Raw genomic sequence first — 20,449 nt, 5'->3', positions numbered from 1 at the left:
AGTATTCCAGAAGTCTGTTCCCCTAACCTGAACCGTGCCTCATTTCCTGGCTTGACCACATCCTGATGAGCTTCTTCTCAAAACATGACAATATATTAAGTCCCTGGAATAAGCTCCCTGTAACCCATATGTGATTCAAATTTGCTGGTCCTAACTCTTAAACCAAGAGATTTTCTTTACAGAGTGACTCCGGAAGCATAGAATTCCCCATATAATTTTTCTCCTAAGTGAAGGTCCTTCTCTTTGCCTTGCCAACCTTTGAATGGGAGGGTACTGGAAGGGCCACCCACACATTAGATGTTCAGTAACCTACACACTAAGCTGAAAACCAAGTATGCAGGAGATTTTCACATTCTTCAAGCATGAATGAAAATCCATGCCTGGCCTTTGCAAAAGAAGGCAATCTAGATGGGGGGGGGGGAATCAGTGTGGGAGAGGAAGAACCCAATAATTCATTACTGAATTATTTTATCTAAAAATTATAGCTTTAAAAATGACAATTAAGCATGCCTTTTGTTTCAATTACTTGTATTTTTGTGACCACCCATCTTGGCCTCTCCCTGCTCCTTCCCAAAAGCATTAGTAAAAGGTGGCGCAAGTTTTCTTTTTTTGCAGTAACTAGCACATAAACATATTGTAAACATCTCCACCAGACTGAATGCTTCACCCAACCAACACAAATAATTCATGATCCTCGGTTTGCTTCCAGAAAGAAATGAAACAAAAAACTGACAAAAGCCAAGGCTGCTGTGTTAGGAGAGGGAGAGCATTTGAATGAGAGCAGTGTGCCGGAAATGCCCCAGTTTGAAGACTGCATATCTAGCATTTTATGGAACTGGAGGGGAATCTGAGATTAAAGCTCATTCCCTAGTGATTGAAGGATTGTGGGAGGTGTAAGTGTGGGCAGTTGTCAGATTAATTCTTTAGATGATTAAATTTCTTTTTGTTTCTTTAAAGCTGTTTGTAGTCATGTTTGAAGTCTCTTCATTCTGAGCGAGTGTAATGCTGCAGTTACCAAGGTGACTTTTGCTGACTTTCAACTATTTCTTCCCCCATCTTCTGTTCTTACCAACAGCCTGAATTGGTTTTTAAATCTTGTGAACTGAGATGAACAACAGTGCTGTTAGCTGCAGCCACATTAGACTTTGGCACTGGGCTTGTGCAGCAGTTGGCCAAACTGGTAACTTGCCACAAAACCACATACAGCGGTGCCTTGCAAGACGAAATTAATTTGTTCCGCAAGTTTTTTCTTCTTGCGAGTTTTTCGTCTTGCGAAGCACGGTTTCCCATAGGAATGCATTGAAAATCAATCAATGCGTTCCTATGGAAACCGCCTTCAGACCAGGTCCGGGGACAGTCTGTCCCCCGACCTCTTCTGAAGGCTGGGGGGGGGACAAGGGCTTTTCTTCACACCCCCAGCATTTTAAAAAACCCCGGGACAGCAGAGGACTTCTCCGCTGTCTGGGGCGATCTTAAAATGCTGGCGGGCGGCAGCGAAACCTTCGCTGCCGCCCGCCAGCATTTTAAAAAGTCTTTGCTCCCCCCGCCTGCCTTCAAAAGCCGTCCGGGATAGCGGGAAGCGCTTCCCTGCTATCCAGGACTGCTTTTAAAATGCTGGTGGTGGGGAGCAAAGACTTTCGGCCCCCGCCGGCCTTCCTGGACCTCTTCTGAAGGCCGGGGGGGGGGGAAAGGCTTTGCTCCCCACCGCCAGCATTTAAAAGAGGTCCCCGGAGATTTCCCTATGGGCTTTCTTCTTGCGAAGCAAGCCCATAGGGAAATTCGTCTTGCGAAGCAACTCGCAAACGGAAAACCCTTTTGTCTTGCGGGTTTTCCGTCTTGCGAGGCATTCGTCTTGCGGGGCACCACTGTACGGCAGCATCTCTTTATCTTTTTACTATATGCAAAATGACTGAAGAAACAACCTTGTTAAAACACGCCATGACCACATGCACAAACCTGCAACCACCGTTGGTCCTCTTGCCACATTAGAAATGGCTGGCTGAAGTCAGCATCCCTTTATGCCAATTAGTAAAAATCTTTAGGCCCCTGGAGATATTCCAACATTTACTTGCTACACAAAGTTTAACCATTCCATTCTTGGTTTAAAATAAAAAAAGTCACATGCACAAAACTACCACAGACACAGAACTCCTTGCAAACTCTTACTTTGCAGCAAACTATATTTTGCAATTTTATCCAAACCAGGCAAATTCTAGTTTGCAAAAGCCAGAGATTGCAAGCAAAGCAGAGTTCACAGGTAGCTGAAGAAGGAATCTAACCACACAAATTCAAGGCTCAATAATATAATGCCAAACCACAGTTTGATGCTACATTTGAACTGACACTATGTCCATTTTATATGCTAGGATAGTACAATTCAGCAAACAGGGAAATGATAATTAGATGTTAGTAGAGTTTAACTTGCATGTAGTGCAACAACCTTGGCACTGTGAAAGTCAGTCTCCTCTGCTTCACAACTGAACTGGAAAAAAGCCAGCATTAGAGCACTATTAAGCTGAGTAAGACATTTATACTTCAATTTTGCCATATTCATAGTTGAGAAAGCCTTACTGCCTAGAATATTGCTTTGGTTAACCCATTATTTAAACAGCTCTTAGATTCTCATACCACACAACTTCCCTGTTTCACCTGAACAAATGGTGCACTCACACTAATTCCATGTTGTATCAGACTACAAATGATCTATAGAACATTCTCACTGAGAAAAGGTGTTTAACAGATACATGAAAAATAATTTGAATTGCATTCAACTAAGTCCTACTCAAGAGTAGAACTGGCACCAACCCTTTTATTTCTAATCCCATTTTGAGGTATTGAGACCATGGGTTTGATCTGAATCTCCTAGATTTCTAGTGGGATGCAGAGGCAGCTTTAAATATGTTAAGGTTTCTGGTGCAGGATTTCTTGTACTGAGAACAATTAAGAATTCTGGCTGATCTTTGCTACTCTGAGCCAGGGCATTTCATACCAGCCCATTATGCTGAAAGCGTGCTTAAGACTGTTGCCAGTTCTGACAGTTGTGTGCCCGTGCTAGCCTTTCTTCTGACATCCATCACAAAGTATGCACCAGAAAGAATAAAATACAGCTTCAGCATACACAACAATTCTAATACTCCAATTTTACTACATATACCAGTTCTCTCTTTTCCATTATTTTGGGCATTTTATTTGGCCAAGAGGCAGAGAACTAACCTTTTCCATGATGATGTATATTACGATAACTGGAAGTAAGAGAGCTTTTTATTTTTCAAATCCTGACTGTTTATCTGAGGTGCTCCCACGGTTCCCCTCATTTTCCTTAGAAGCTGCATATCTTAACTCTCCATCTTACTCATTGATCTGCCTTGCCCTTGCTCCAACACAATATGCAATGCATGGCTACCTAAACTGTGTTCTAGCTGCATCTGGGTGGGCTTCAACAATCCAAACCACCATCCTTAACAAGACCCTAATCCTAAAGATTTGTTCTGGTTCTGAGATTCTGAAAAAAGTCTCCATGTCCGTGACAGTACACTGCCATGGTTGAATTTGCCCTATTTGCAGGTGAAAAATGCTTGGGATCAAGCTATTTGAAAGGCTTAGCATAACATAGTTTAAGAACTCCTTTCCAAACTGAGAGCAAGAGTACTGGGTAACCAATAAGAATACTTTTTGCAGGTTTGCTAGTCATACGTTTCAGCATATACACTGAGTCAATAAGTGCTATGAACAAAAACATAATTTTGATAATTTTGTCTATAGGCCTCCACTTACTAGGCTAATGAGAAAAGAACCTACATCACAGGTAGCAATAACCTTCTTTAGTATGCTCTGAAGAGTTTAAGATCACACACAATGCAAGATATATTGCTCTGGTAGGGAACTTGTCTTCAGCTTAAAGTTTGTAGACCTAATACCATGTGCCACTATCCTTGGCCAAACCAAAGTCCAATCCGAAAGGTAAATTCTGTGGCCAGTGCCAGATGCTTCTGATCAAGTGCATGGAAACTTGCAGAAAAAACCAGCCTTCTTTAAACAAACAAAACAAAACCTGAGGATACTAGAGGCCTGTTTAAGAATTGCTGCAAGTAATTTAGGCTGCCACCATAACCTCACTAAGCTGGGAGTGAACCCCATCAAATTCAGTAGAACTGAGTAAACATGGTTAGAATTGCTCTGTTAGATAAATTACTTCCTTTCAATAACTTTCCTTTGAGAGAAACTGAAACAGTAATTAGAAAGAAGACTCATAACTAGTGTTCATGTTAATCCACATACTACCTGCTTTATCAATAGTAACTGGTTCTTCATATAGCTCTGAGAACATATCCAAAAGCATTTACAAAACTGAAAGTCCTTTCAGCTATCCACCAAACTGAGCACACATACATCCCACCAATCCCCCCCAGAACACTGGGAAGTAGCTGCATTTGATTCATGCAGAATACAGGAGAATATTTTCCATCACTATGTGCCATAGGATCAAGTAAAATGGCAAAGGATATTGATTCCTGTGCTTGTTTGCTCCCAGCAGTTGCTGGAAGCCAAGAATGTGAAAGGATTCTCCTTTGGATGTAAGGCAACTGGGAATATGGCAACAATCACCATGCCATCACTTCCTTACTTCCACTATCTTAAAAGGCCAATAGTTCAGTTCAGAGGTAGGTCTCCTTAAATATCTGAAGCCCAAGGAAGCAACATTCATGCAATCCCATCTCTAGCCCAGCCCAGCATAGACTGTATTGCAGTTTCTTGATTATGCAACAGAGGGCGATCTAAGGCTACTTCATGGAAGAAAGAAAACAAATATTAACTGTTATTCTTAGACTCTTCTGTTCAGTTCCACACGCAGGACTGAATCTGCACAGTTCTCCCTTCCTCTATAACCATCTGGAAGCAAATAGTAGGGCACAGTAGCTTCTCATTTAGTTATTTCACACCACCGAAAATCTGCAATTCAAATCATGTCAGTTATATTCCTCTTGAGGAGGAGAGGAGTACAATGCAATTCCAACATAAAAGGTAAGAAACTTATGACGTGCGATCCTACATACAGGAGACCAGCAAACTGGCTGACATGGAAAAATCTGTCAATTACACAACTTAAGAACTGCCTGTTCTACTGCTGCAGCCTCTCTTGGTTGGAGGACCCTAGTGTAGGCTGGATGATCTTTAAGAAGATTAAGAAATACCATGTTGCCCTCCTGAAATGTCTGTTAGGTATTAGCCTTACCAGAAAGCAACAGAGGATAACAAAGACAATCAGCCAGACTACTGTACATACAAAGTCTACATCTCTGAGAAAGACTGGCAAGATACCAGCAGACCTTTTTGCTATTGGCAAAACCTGTGGAACAGCTGGGAATTTTGATAATTCCTGGTTCTGATTAAACGAGAAAGTAAGGGCTTGACAAAACACAGTGTGGAGAGAGAGTATGGAATACAAAGCACACAATGAAGGCTTCTTAGGCTGCATCAAACCTATCCTATGACAACTTCTCACGTTCCTTTGCTTGTTCATAATCTTCTTCTTTGTAAACAGTACACACCACCTCTGTGGAGTTTATTCAAACACCCTCAAGACTCATGTCACTGCTCTTTATTTATGGGTTCTGAGATCACAAACAACCTCCCTTTCAATGAGTATACCAACCGGTCACAAGTATTTAGAGCACTCTGGAACAGCATCTCTGACAAGGCTATAAACCACATGTTGTCTGAGAGCAATATTCCATCACCATTTTGGGATGCTCTAAAATATACATTTTTGGGGAGGGATGAAAGTAAGCTATTAAAGTTCTAACAAACTATGACAAAAGGCACTTGGAAGTAGTAGTGGGCGTAGTAGTAGTCGCAGCAGTTATTATTTAATTAAATTTATACTCTCCTACTGTAAAGCCCATCTAAACTCAACTTTAAACCACCACCCCTCTTTTCTTGTGACAGGCAACAACAAACTTCCTTTTGTGTACCTGGAAATTATCATTTTGGGAGCACCCTACTCTTTTGTACGTCTTTGTACATCAGAGGCCAGACTTTCCCAACCTGGTGCCTTCCAAATGTTTTCAACTACAACTGCCACCAACTAGCACAACCAATAGTCAGGGGGTGGTGAAAGCAGTATCAAAAACATCTGGAGGACACCAGGCTGGTGAAGCCTATCAGATTATAACTACCTGGACTCAGTGCATCTCTAGGAAACACTGAAGTATGTGTTTCTCGTTCGTTTTGCTGACATCCCCACTGTCTCAGGGATAGCTTTTATTGTTAATCATTAAATTGCCATTTTGTTACACTCTCTCAATAAAACTCCATTTGCGTTCTTCTCTCTGTTGTTCCCTGTATGCCTTACACGAGGGCACTGGACTAAAACAAGGCAAAGCTACTCATGCTACACTCCTGTGTATTTTAATAAGTGAGCTAGTTTCTGAGTCAGCTCTACCAGATGGACAGCAGCTTATCCTCTGAAAGAACAGGCAGGGATGCAGTGGGAAAGTGTCTCCCTAGCACATGTAAAGCCTCAGTCATTTGTGTTCAGGAATATTTTATTCCCTGAACAGAGAAGCCATCTGCAGACGTGTTTAGGGATGTGTGGTTAGAGCAAGCTGGGGCAGGCAAGTAGAGGCAAGCTATATATACTTCTGATATTCCTTTGAAGGGACAAAGCCCTACAATAAAGGAAATGTACCGCTAAATCAGGAATCAAGTAGCAAATTGGCAATGGATCATTTGCACTGGTTCCAGATGGATTTTCTGGCTTGTGTATCTCAAGTTCAGCACACAGAAGTCCACAAGTTATTCCTGCAAGGAATAGAACACTTAGTGTAGCCAACTAAATTTTACTCAGAGTAGGGCAATTAAATTAATGGATCAAAGTTAGCCATGCTCATTATTTTCAACAGGTTTACAATGGGTAAGACTATAATTTGCTACAACCCAAGGATAGCAGAATTGTTGATGTTGGTGCTGCCTCAAACAGGGCACTACGCATCCCTATTCATGCACTTTTTAAAAAACCATCAATGCCATGCGTAAGATGAAATATGAAGATATATGTCTTTCAGGTCCAAGGGCACAAACTGCTCAGTGGAGCAGGATTTCTAGCAAACAAGGCATATGGAGTTCTCTGCGGCCAAAACATGTTCAACAACAAAAGATCTAATACTGGAGGGCAACCATCTGCCTATCTTGGGAACTGCAAATTAGTAAGAACAATCCCTTGCTCTCCTCCCCAAGGGGAACCGTTCTCTCACTCTTGAACAAAAGTGTTTCTGACTCCTGCAGAAGGAAGAGATTCTGACAATCCTTGCAATGTCCTGGTCTCTGTCAAGATGATTAAGAAGACTCTGTTAGAACTCTATAAAGAGCAACTGGTTCTGAACTGGATGGACACAATGTTCCAAGTAATGGATTCCCACACTAGAAGGATGTAATTAAGCTGATACCCTTACGAATGGCTGGCCAGGATGCAGTGCTTACAGATAAAGTTACTAAGGCTCTGTCTCTCATGGGAAGTCCGAGTTGGCTATGCTTTTTCACAGACTTTTAACAAGATTCAACAATGTAATCCTCTCCAAGGTATACTGAATAGCAAATGTAGAAGATGAGATCTTGCCCTTGGAAAGACAGAGTTTTTTAAAAATAATTCACCCCTTTGTGTCATCTACAGATAGCAGACACTGACAGTGCTAAGAATCACCTTTGAGAACAAATTCTGCTCCTCGTTACTACCACAAAAGAGAGTACAAAGGAAAAACATCCAAAAAAAGCAGTGTATAATAGTTATACAAACAAATTTCAGAGTACAATGCTCTTCTTTATTGCTACTAATGCACTGGTCATAATCTCATGTGTGAAGTGCAAAAGGCCTTCAAATGAAGGGAAGGATGAACATATGCTTCCAAGAAGGCTCTACTATAAACTGGATGGCAAGCAGGAGAAACATAAAATACCCCAAGTATCAGTGACAGGCCTCCACATTTACTTACTCGCTTGCAGTCCATAAGTAGTCATGCTTATGTTCTTTTTTTGCAATTAAGCTTATTAGTTTATCAATATTCCCCCAATAATAGCCAAATTATAGCAATATCAATTAATTTCATAACAATATCAGTTAATTGCCATGCTTATGTTCTGCCCACCCACTGATAAGATCACTTAGGCCTGTTTTGCAGAGCCCCGTTTATTTAACCCATTAGTATCTATGTTCCTATCTGGCCATCATCCTCTTTGCTTATGTCATCTGCTTTGTCAGTCTGGTAACACCATGGATGACTTAACTATCAGAGGTCCTCACTGTGTAATTCTTGGTCATCTGTCTATAAATTCTGAACCTGCTCTAAAACACAAGCCTACCTTTATGTTGCATTCTCCCTTTTCAATTTCTGTCTTTTAGATTGTGAGCCATCCAGAAGTATTGCATAAAGAGCTATCACCAGGTTAGAAACATGAAGCCAGTCTTTCCTTCCATTATTTTCCCAAGGCTAAGCCAAATTAGACACATCTTCCACCACCTCAGGACCCAAACACAAGACTAAACTTACGGAGCTCTGTCATTATTCAGTCCATTCTGTCTCTGATGGTTAATTGGGGGCAGAACAGGCTTGCTGTTAATCTCAAGTCCCCTTCGCAGAGTCTCCCGGATTTGCTCTGTATCTGAAACAATAGTTAAAAAACTGAGTCAGGTTCAGTTCAGATGGTCCTCCAGAGCATGGACGGAAGATTAGAAACAAACTTCACACGTTTCCCCACTCATATGGCTTCCTTCCTGTCCTGCACTAAGACAAACTATTCTTGGCTGATTTGGGAGCCGCCGAGTGGCTGAGCAACCCAGTCAGGGGTGTGTGCGTATGTTTGTGTAAATTTACTGTTGCTGTTGTTATTCATGGTGCTTACCCTCCAAAGCACAATCAGAAGCTATAGAAGAAGAAGTTAAATGTATTTTTGTTTGTTTTAAAAGAGAGTAGTTGCGGGGTGGGGGGAGATGAAACACCACAGAACCGACACTAACTGCAGAGCAGCACACAAAGTACAAAGTGATTCAGGTTTGCTATAAATAAATGAGCAAAAATTGAGAGGGTTGGGAGAGCTAAACCTTGAGTTTTGGGCTTTGAATTTAACTTGATATAACAAAAAATTCAAGATCCATACGAAGCAACTTTGCTCATAAAATAATCATATTAAATTTAATGAAGACCTCATAAAGCACACCAAATATCTGGTTTCCTGTTTTAATACATAACTCGATGCAATACAGCCTCCCAATTTCATACTTTTAGCCATGCCTTCTACCACTTTTAAAAATACCTGTGATTATCAAGTATGTGACTTGTAAAAAGAATTTTTAAAAATAGGGAACTATCTTCTTGTAATAGTCCAAAAACATTATATTTTTTGTATGCTGACATCGGATGAAAACAAAAGATCAAGGTTGTAATGGAGGAATACTGCAAGTAATTCAAGTTGTAAACAAATTGTACCTATTTAGAAACACAGCAGTGTGAGAACTCCATCCAACTTAGCTGTGGTGCCGAGAAAACAACCTTCTGAGTGGCTTTCCGGGTTCCCTCTTACCTTTCCCAGACAATCGTCGGGGATGTGTGCCAATGCAGATACTTCTACTGTCTTCGTCATCCTCTGGCGGCCGGCTAAGATCATCCCAGGCACACTTAGCACTGACACCACTCAGGTTCGAACCGTCTGTCTCAATCCCTTTATCAACTCTGTCCTGCTTAAAAAAGATCCAAAACAGCCAAGTCTTTTGAAGCCAAAATCCCACCTGTGCCACTACAGGAACTACAACCTCATGGAGTATGTTTTCCTAGATTGTGGTTCACCAACACAGAGCCTGTGGATGCCCACAAGTCTTCAAACTCCTGCCTTGTCATCCCACCCCCCACCCCGGCTCCTTGAAATTAGGCTTCAAAGCAGCCTTCTGGTGAAAACAAAGGAAAAAAGATTCCACTACCCTTGACAAAAATGCAACTTAACAGAGTTAAAGGGAAAACATTCAATTCTAAACTGTATAAAAATAGATTTTTAATATTCCATAAGATAAAATGAACAGTATAAATGAATATAAATATAAGCACTTCTTTTTCACTTACAAGCCACTGCCAATTAAAAACAAGGGCTTCTAAAAACAAAACAGCCAGACACATTTCAACACTGAGTCTTTTTCTGTGGCTCAGTCATTATTATCTAAGACAAAGGTACCGTATTTTTCGCACGATTGGACGCACCGGACCATAGGACGCGCCTAGTTTTTTGGGGGGGAAATAAAGGAAAAAATTTTTCCCTTTATTTCCCCCCCAAAAGCAGGTCAGGGAAACCGAACCAGGTCGAGGAACAGCGGGATAGTGGCGCTGCGCCTCCCTGCTGTCCCCCGAGCTTGTGGGGCTGGCTGATGTCTGCCTAGCGCGCGGGGCGCTCTGCTTCAGGGCGTCCCTCGCGCTGGGCGGCAGGCTGCTATCCGCAGCTTGGATTAGCGCAGTGGTCCGCTAGCCCTGGGAGAGCCGGGCGACGTCGCGGGGCTCTCCCAGGGCTAGCGGAGACCTTGCCAGCACCCAGAAGCTTGGGGCGCGCTGAGCTCCGCACGCCCCAAGCCTCTGGATTAGCGCAGTGGTCCGCTAGCCCTGGGAGAGCCGCGCGACGTCGCGGGGCTCTCCCAGGGCTAGCGGAGACCTTGCCGGCACCCAGAAGCTTGGGGCGCGCTGAGCTCCGCACGCCCCAAGCTTCTGGATTAGCGCAGTGGTCCGCTAGCCCTGCGAGAGCCGGGCGACGTCGCGGGGCTCTCCCAGGGCTAGCGGAGACCTTGCCGGCACCCAGAAGCTTGGGGCGCGCTGAGCTCCGCACGCCCCAAGCTTCTGGATTAGCGCAGTGGTCCGCTAGCCCTGGGAGAGCCGCGCGACGCGGGGCTCTCCCAGGGCTAGCGGAGACCTTGCCAGCACCCAGAAGCTTGGGGCGCGCTGAGCTCCGCACGCCCCAAGCTTCTGGATTAGCGCAGTGGTCCGCTAGCCCTGGGAGAGCCGCGCGACGTCGCGGGGCTCTCCCAGGGCTAGCGGAGACCTTGCCGGCACCCAGAAGCTTGGGGCGCGCTGAGCTCCGCACGCCCCAAGCTTCTGGATTAGCGCAGTGGTCCGCTAGCCCTGGGAGAGCCGGGCGACGTCGCGGGGCTCTCCCAGGGCTAGCGGAGACCTTGCCGGCACCCAGAAGCTTGGGGCGCGCTGAGCTCCGCACGCCCCAAGCTTCGGGATTAATGCAGCACTCCGCTAGCGGTGGGAGAGCTGGGTCTCCCACTCCTAGCGGATAGCTTCCTGAAGCCTGGAGAGCGAGAGGGGTCGGTGCGCACCGACCCCTCTCGCTCTCCAGGCTTCAGCGAAAGCCTGCATTCGCTCCATAGGACGCACACACATTTTCCCTTGCTTTTTAGGAGGGAAAAAGTGCGTCCTATGGTGCGAAAAATACGGTAAGTAGAAATCGTTATAGTCAAAATCCCAGACAGGCAAAACATTATTTCAGAAGCAAAAATATAGTTCAATTACTCACTCTTATGCCTCATTAAAAAAACTTTTTAAACTGGAATGATAACCTAAGTGTCCATACATTTCTACAAATCAATGAATTCCATATAAACACATTTCAAATATCAATGCAAATCCATTCTGGAATATCAAAATATGGAATATTAAAACTCTATATTTATACAACTTATAATGAAAAGCCTTCTAGTGTGGCCATTAGAAGACTTTTTCCAAGGCTAATTACAGCAGGGGAGGGCGACTTTGAGGGTCACAGCTGGGGAGGAAAGGGTTAATCCTTCTTTGGAGTGAACCTCACCCTGAAACCACCCCCCTCACCACGATTAAGATTCAAGGAAGCCTTCTATTGGCTATAATAAAAGGCTTCTTTGAAGTCTAATTCCAAAGGAGGGGCAAAGTCTGAAGTTGTCACTGCTGGAGAAGGGAAGGATTACTCTTTCCTTCCCCGCCCCCCATCCAAGCAGCTGTGACCTCCCCACCAAAACATCCACACACTCCCCACTGTAATTAGGCTTTACATGTCCCTCTGTCCCCCAATGTAATTTATGGGGTGGAGAAAACTGTGCGTGTGTGATCTCCTAGCTGAGGAGCCACAGTTAACTCTTACCTCCCCAGCTGAACTCTCCAGGAATATCACAGGCTGAAACACTCCCCCCCCCAAACTAATTGCAGGGGGGAGATGGGATTGTGTATGCCTTTGTATGGTTGCCATGTGAGCACTTGGTGGTGTGTGTTTGGAACCCAAGGTAGGGTCTCTAGTTTGCAAATGGAAAATTGGAGATCCCCATTCTACATTTTATTGGCAGTCAGCACTTGAGAAATGAAGGGCTTTTATACTGTCCCACATTGTGCTGAAGGAAAGGAAATGTGAGCCACAGCTTTTAATTCATCAAAACTAAATTTTGCAAAAAGTTGTTACATCAAGAATAGGTTTCAATGAATCCTCAATACATCCTCCCGACACGCGTCACTTGTGATTATCAAATTTCCCCCTTTGAACAGTGCCTGACTGTCGAAGAATCAACCTCATAGTGATTCTACAAGGTTAAATCTGAATATCTGAATGAAAAGTTCTGAACATAGTATTCCTGCATTACATGCAAACCAGAAATTCAAACTGTAGACAGAGCAACTTAGGAATATTACTTGTGTCAGCTTCTAAAATTCACCACCAGATGATGCTGTTAAGCTAAATATAGCAGTGAAGGGAGCCTTACAAGGAGAAGCAACTGCAGCAGTTTAATGCAAAAACCAAGGAGAAAATATTTATTCAAATTTTCTTTTCACATGCAAACATATACACTCAACTCTAATGGAACTACATTTAAGAAACTTATTTCTCTGCTGCACCAATCAAATATGCTTAGCTCTTTGGCATGGTGAAAGAAAATTTCACTTTGGCCTACCAGACTCACACATGCAGTGTTTCGCCATTTTTAATGCCAAATTTGGAAATGTAAGCTTCTCCTACTACAGCAACAAAATTCTGTATTAAATGTATTTATGAACAGTTTGACATTGTGCTTTATTAAGAGCTGTACAGAGGTAATTGCTTTTCAGCTTTTTGTACTGTATGGTTGCTGTGTTGTTCAATATGATCTGAAGAGAACCAGAGTATGCTGCGTTGGTTATTATGTCCTTCTGGTGAAGGTTAGTATATAAAATTCTTCATAATTACATGTGCTAAATTTCTGCACAACTGTTAAAAGGCACAGGAACCCTACTCTGTCATTGTTGTACCTTGTAAACTTGCAGAGAAAATTGCATGTAGCAAGTGACTTCCCCATTCATTCCCACCCTCTCCAAAGCACATGTGCAATAGAAAACAGACAGGGCAGGGAAAATAGAGGTTCAGTAGGGTAGGAGACCGAGCTGCTTGTGGCCCAGTTGCCTATATTAAGCTGTTGAAATGAGTTCAGGGACACTCAGTGAAGCCAATCACACTTTGATCAGGTAATCAGTGATCTACAACCATTGCCTCTAGGAAACGGTATTCCAAAGATACCCAGGTTGAGTCCCAGCAGCTTCTGACAGTAATCAACAAGTCTATCCTGAGCACATTCAGTTATCAGAAGGTAGCTGTTCCTCATGACTAAGAAAGCAATGCCCTACTGTCATCTAGGACCAGATTGAGTAGTTACATACTTGCAGGTGTGGATCTATTTCAAATATGGTCTCTCCACGTCGCATGTCTGTTATCAACCATGGGCCTCCTGCTCTATAAACAAAAAAAAAACAAAAAAAAGTGACTGTACTACCATTGCTCCAAAGCTTCTAGGTCTCCAATGATTTTAGTGCAAATGCAATAAGGGACAGAAAGGAGGGATAAATTTGGGGTTCTGGATGAATAATTAGAACTTCTACCTGTCCATTTTAGATGTTGGATTATTGTTAAGCCTCTAATTCAACTACAGAAAATGGACAATATAACTACAGGATGGTAATCTGTACTGTTTCCCCATTTATCATGAAGAAAACAGACCCCAATTTTCCGTATGACTGCAATATCTCACAGCAAGAGGGTAAAAATGGTTGTAACATCAAAGAGAGACAGGGATCTTCATGGACTGGACTTACCCTTCCTGCATATAAATGGCCCCTCAATTCGAAAGCAGAGAACAATTAGCAAAAAGATTATTCATGTCCAAAGATAAAAGTACAGAATTGGAAAGGACCTCAAAAGTCATGCAATCCTTGTACTGTCAGCATTCTCTAGAATTAAACTGTACAAGACAGATGACAAACCAGTTTTCTTCAGATAATACTCATATTGAGCTTCTTTGTTCCACAGCTTTCGTTCCTAGAAGTGGAAATTCTGTAATTCATGTTTAAGGGTGGAGGGCTTGTATTAAATAAGAGCCCGAGCACTTAAATACTTTTCTAGGGCAAAAGGTTAAAAATTGATAATGGAATTTTAAATACAGAAAAAGCAAATGGTCAAATATGCATTTCTAGATTAATTTAATTTCTAAAATAAAAGATATTTGAACATTCCCAAGCAGAGGTGGAGAACCTCATATTTGGGGCCCAAATGCAGATCTTCGGGTTTCTGCATTTGGCCCTCAGAAGCTCCCAACTAAGCCATGTGTCTCTCAAGGTCATAACCCCACCAGTTCTGCTCCACACAAACCTTAAGGGCTTTTGCCTGGATGGAAAGTATCCTTAAACTGTACTAGTGCTTCTTACTTGGCCTGGATGGAAGTGGGAGAGATGTGGGTGGGACAGTGAAGAAACCTCTTAACTTTGATGTGGATGGAATGTATCTCACAAAATGTAGAGAGGTATTCTCTGTCCATGCCTCTTAACCTGCCCACTTTTGTCTCCAGCACGCACCCCCACACCCAAAGTTTTCTATGAGGGGTATAGCTACTTATCTGAAAAAGGTTCCACAAACTTTGAGCAAAAAGACTGAAAAATTCAAATTGAGCTTTGACATCAGAATAAACCATGTCAATGTATATGCAGATATCCCAAACTACATAATTTATTCCAGGTGTAGAATTTATAAGCTTTTATGATTGCATTCATCTTTATCAGGCAATATTTCTTTAAAGAATATTTATAATACTGTTTTTAGTCAGCTGGCAATGCTGTACTTACACAGGAACAGTCCGAAGCAGTTCCAATATACCCTGTCCATTCCACTGCTGTGCTGCATGAAGCTCCTCTGTACAGACGCCAACAATCTGGAAAAGGGGTTAAAGGGGGGGTACACACTTGTAACATATATTAGGATCAGGTTCTACATTGGAGTACCACATCCAAGGCTTGAGACTCTGGCTATACACTCTTTTTTGAGAAATCCCTCCTCCATCACGTTTCATCTAGATTTTATTTAGCATGAACTAGATTTACTATGAAGGATATCACAGTTGGTAGAGCATGAGACTCTTAATCTCAGAATCATGGGTTTGAGTCGTATGCTGGACGAAAGATTCCTGCACTGCAGGGGGCTGGACTAGGTGATCCTCATTGTTCCCTTCCAACTCTACAATTCTGTGATTCTGTGATCCCTGATTGGGTATCTTATGATGAGTGCTAATTCCATAATATGGATTTGTACCTGGGGCGGCTAGATTAGTATTGACCATAGCTTTCCTGATTCAAATATCATGTCATACTATAGTCAAATCCTTCATATTTGTTTTCACATGTTGAGCTCCTCAACAGAACCATAGAGATGAAGCAACAACCTTGCATCTGCAAAGCCTAGATCTTGTTTGGAATAATACACACAGCCAACTGTATACAGAGCGATCTGTTCATTGCTACAGTGGAAGCCAATACATCATTCTGAGGTTAAACACGTTTGCTACCATTGCAACATACCAAGCTATGCCAGATCAGTAAATATCACCAGCTGCCTCAGAAATCAAGACCAAAAAACAAACAAACCTTTAAACACACAATAACTGCTAAGTTAGCTACAATATTTCAATACCAGTTGGAATATACTTTTTGTATGTAAAAAATAGATATTGCTGACTATATCATGGTACAAGTTTTCTCGCTGCCCCATTAAGGCCTATGAATAAGCAACTGTAGTAGTAGTATTTTGCAAAAAGTCTGGGATATTGATTCTCCCAGCTTTAATCTGTTTAAACCCAGATTTATGTATTCGCAGTTCTTCACTTTTAAGCTGCTATTAATACTCTCAGAATACTTACAAAACCTCCTAGTAACTGGTATATTAGGCTTAGGTATAAGATGGACACCAACACTAAACACTAAACCAGAAAAGTATTTCAACTAAGATTGTTGGTTTATTTAAAAAAATACTATGTACATAAGGAAATCAGAATCCAAGAATTTGCATTCCATGAATGAAAGCACTCCATCCAATTAAGTTGACAAGAACATGAAAATATGCAGAATTTACTCAGGGTACTGGAAAGCTTTTCACAGCTGAAAAGGCTCAGTATCATATTAGATACACATAGCAATAAAAAAAACCCTGACATTTGAAAAATATTATTGAAGTGACATGCAATATTACCATAATGGATGATGGAAAAGATCTAGTTTTGCCTTCACCCATGCCAAACCTGCACCTGCTTTTAAGTACCCCATAGTTACCACAATCTCATTTCAAAGAAAACTCCATTGTTCATTTCAGTTATTAGCTCCTTAAATGAATGCCCTGAATATTGATTCTGTTACCATACCTGAAGAAAAGTCACCACCCCAAATGGTGTTTGAACTGGCTGCATTTGTGGATCTTCAGTCAGCAGCATATGTTGGATCCTCGACTCACTGTTGTCTAACGGACTATGCCACGATACATGATCACCACTACAAAATGTATTTTCTGGTGGGGAAAGAGAAATATGAGCAATGAATACATATTTCTAGCTGCTTAAAAAAAAGACGACTGCACAAAAAGCTTTAACAACACTGAGGAAACATCCTCACAAAACAAGATATATATTTTTTCCTATTACTGTTACCCATCATCTGTGCTGATATAGTACAAAAAACAAAAAAAGGAGAGAAACTGCTTGATAAAGCTATGCTGATAATTTGGTGCATCAACTTGTTAATACCAACATTATAGAAAGGCAAGTAGCTCTTGCATATGTACAGGGAATCTGTATGTTGGGGTTCATGTAAGATGAGTGGTTAATGTACATAACAACCTGCGATTGTACACATGCACCAAACCAGACCCCACTGCCATCACATGGTTGCATTAGGCCTGATTCTGGCTCCAGACTGCCACGGAGATTTGCCTCCCCCATATCACCTAATGACCCACATGAGCCACAGGGACTGACTGTGGCCCCAGTTCTATATTAAGCAGTATGTAGTAAATTCTTCTAATTTAACATACAAATTGCAGCTCCATTCAACCAGCTGAATAAAGCATAGTTATTTCAAGTCAACTGTAGTCTGGACTACATATGGATAGTGTACACTGGCCTCACAAACATAACGTAGTGCTTGGTAACAGGAGGTTTGAAAGCATGGAGAAGAACAGCAAACTACAACACAGCTTTTTTGTTGGCTCTGTCTTCTTGATGCATCGGCTCCTGGAATTTGGCTGGAGAATGGGGTTCCAGGTGAACCACAGCTGTTGAAATGCTGGTTTAACACACATTTCATAAATGATCAGCTTCCCCACTCAATTTTATTTTTTATATTTAAACTGCTCAACATTAGCAGTGAAGTCAAGTGGAAAAAAGAGGTTAGAATCTACTTTCTCAGGAACAAATCTTTAAATACCAGCTGCAGCAAATCCACTGAAATGCAATCATGAAAACCAGCCTTACAGCCTGTTTGAAGTTACTTTCCCATTTGGGAAATAGAAGAGGTGACAAGTACATGATCTGCACTATTTTTCTCGCTATGGAGAGATACCATATGATAATGAAGTCTGAAAGATTATTTAAGTAAGGAACTGATCATTTTCTTTCTTCTTACCAGATCGTAAATGGTCACAGTGAGAGTCGGCACAGCAGATCGAGCTTTCTAAATCAGACAACACTTCAGGAATGAAGGTAAGGTGGAGCTCATCCCATTAACACATTATAGCTTGCTTGGTTCAGACATCTGGTATTCCTAATCTTATACTCCTCATACACACAAAATGTGCATGGTGCACTTCAGTTGCTCCCACTCAATGGCATGATGTAATATGCATCAAGACTAGCATTCCTCTATTATCATATAAACTGATCTGCGGGAAGTGTTTGTTTATGGATGATCCTTCTTCTCAACAGGCCTAAAATTGTAACATTCACACCTTGAATTAACAGCCATGCACTTCTGCAATGATACCAATCTTCTTTTCATTCTAGCACCTTTTATCAGTAGATTAAAAGGAGACCCACCATACCAAGATGCTCTTTAGAAAATTCTCATGATCATGACAAATGAATGAGCTTTGAATAGAAACATTCCCAGTCTAGAATGCCTACGTATATTTCATGGAGAGCTCCCTTGACGTGAAATTCTTCCTCTTGCTTGAAATGTAAACTAAGATTATTTCAAGTTTATCTATTGACTATGAACCTGTGACATCTAGATTCATCATACTAACTAGGCTCTAGGCTCACATAGTCTATGAGATATCAGTTGGCCAGGAAAGCTCATTAGCTCACCAACCTTCCCTGCACTACAAATTCCCAAGGCAGTGCAAGAATGCACATAAATCCCAGAAAGGAGGTTTACAAATGCAAAACAAGACAGCAAGAACTCTTTAAAAAAGCAGAGGGTTTTTTAAAAATGTGTTCTGCAACTGATGCTTTTATTGCATTTCTGAAGTTCACACATCACTATATTCAGTACAAATGAACACATCTTGTATGGATCTATCATTTCAGCAAGCATTAATGAATTGGTGACCAGAAAAGGTTCAGACAAATTCTGTTCAGTTGACAGCTTAAAAGACTGAATCTACTTAGCCTCTTGTGGTAACTCTGATCATCCACCAGATGTCCTCACTGTTAATTTAGGCATAAATTTAGTTCTACATTTTTAAAAAAAGGTGAATTTGACTTTTTCCTTAAAAAAAAAAAAAGCAAGCTACCCAGGATTCCCAACCTTGACTATAGAAGTCTGAATTGAGGTTTAAAATGTATTCGGAATTTAAGAAACCTTAAACCAAAATTGTGACAGTTTGCTCAATATCAACATTATCCTGATGATGGAAATACAATTGTAGAGTATGGGGAGCACCCAGATTCTGAGCAGAGAACATTTTACAACATTACAGCTTAGATAAACAAAAGAGCCACACATAAGCAGAAAGTAACACTGCACTAAAACCCACAAAGGCAGGGACATTTATTTGTACTGCACTGTAGCCCATAAGAGTAAGGAGAAAATAATGAGCAAAATAGTTAGGTAGATTTTCAAGTCTACTTAAGATGTCCATAGGATTGGATCAGAAAATGCCTTCACCCCAATGGAAACCCTTTGCAGTTTCCCAGAACAGCCTCATTGTATAATCACCAAGCTACAACAATTTGGCCAAAGGGTTGGGTGTGGGGAACATAAGTGCTGACATGAGTATAAAGGAAATGCCTCTCCATTAACTGGCAGATAAGGAAAAGTATCAGATAAGAATTGCTTAACACTAAATATGATAAACTGTTCAGTTACACCTGTTGCATAGTGTGGAAAAAAAGAACTTACTAGTTGTTTAAAAGTCAGTGTAAAATGGACTCCATATGCATTTAAAGACTTTAGTGGAAGAAGAACTAGAAGTGGTTGTTCTACACCATTAAATAAACTTAACAGTCCAACTTAAATTTCAATTCCTAATACTTCCCAGGTCAGATGGATCATCCTAGATTCTGCTGATTAACTAAATGTTTTAATGATGAAGGCCTCACAGTCACAGTTCTCCAAAATGAACAAAGCTACAAAGGCATTCATTCTTGAAGCCTGTCTTTCTGTCACAATATTCTGCATGTCAAATGCTCACTCAATTCTATGCTGATGGATCCCCGCATTTTTTTGCTGCCCAGACTCCTTTTCCTGGGAAATCCTAGCCATTTGGAGCTGGTTTTCAAATGCTAATGTCTCTGCTGGAGACCCACCTGTTTGTGTCCATTCGGGTGTAGACTACTTTAAAAATGTCTCTCTTCCCCACACAAACCACAAAATTCACAGTGACTGCTCAATTAAACTACAGAAAACCACCCATGTGAAAAATGATATGAAGGCCAATTCAAATCCCCTAGAGCCAGTAAACCCAACGTTAAAGCTTGAAAGCCAGGCCTTAACTCACCATACAGTGTCATGCAAGATCAGTCTTTCTATGGCAGTCCCAACAATACTAAGATGAAGTTACAATCTAGAGGACTCTTACTATGCAACTTGAGTTTAGTGACAAAACACAAGTTCTAAAGCAAGATTTTAATCAAACAGCAGTTTAATAATTCGTCTTCTCTTCTGTGAATTCA

The 20,449-nt window shown here is 41.5% G+C and overlaps 1 protein-coding gene and 1 long non-coding RNA gene across 3 annotated transcripts in view; one reads left to right on the top strand and one right to left on the bottom strand.

Annotated features, from left to right (window-relative positions):
• Positions 1-20,449, bottom strand: part of SUFU (SUFU negative regulator of hedgehog signaling) — a 68,744-nt gene that overhangs the window by 28,066 nt on the left and 20,229 nt on the right. Inside the window, exons 4-8 of one of the 2 annotated variants that reach the window (XM_081911599.1) lie at positions 16,706-16,848; positions 15,141-15,226; positions 13,686-13,758; positions 9,574-9,730; positions 8,544-8,655 (exon numbers count right to left, since the gene is read on the bottom strand). In XM_081911599.1, coding sequence (XP_081767725.1) covers positions 8,544-8,655; positions 9,574-9,730; positions 13,686-13,758; positions 15,141-15,226; positions 16,706-16,848 — 571 coding nt within the window. The remainder of the gene's footprint in view (positions 1-8,543; positions 8,656-9,573; positions 9,731-13,685; positions 13,759-15,140; positions 15,227-16,705; positions 16,849-20,449) is intronic. The other variant, XM_081911600.1, reaches the window with a different exon arrangement.
• Positions 9,737-12,196, top strand: LOC309370165. The gene is made up of 2 exons (XR_014168460.1): positions 9,737-10,216; positions 11,473-12,196. It is a non-coding gene; the product is annotated as an uncharacterized lncRNA (long non-coding RNA).

Source organism: Podarcis melisellensis, assembly GCF_964234715.1.
Source record: "Podarcis melisellensis genome assembly, chromosome: 5".
Taxonomy (NCBI): Eukaryota; Metazoa; Chordata; class Lepidosauria; order Squamata; family Lacertidae; genus Podarcis; species Podarcis melisellensis.
Note: the sequence above shows the minus strand (reverse complement) of the source record. Positions and strands in the feature narration are given on the sequence as shown.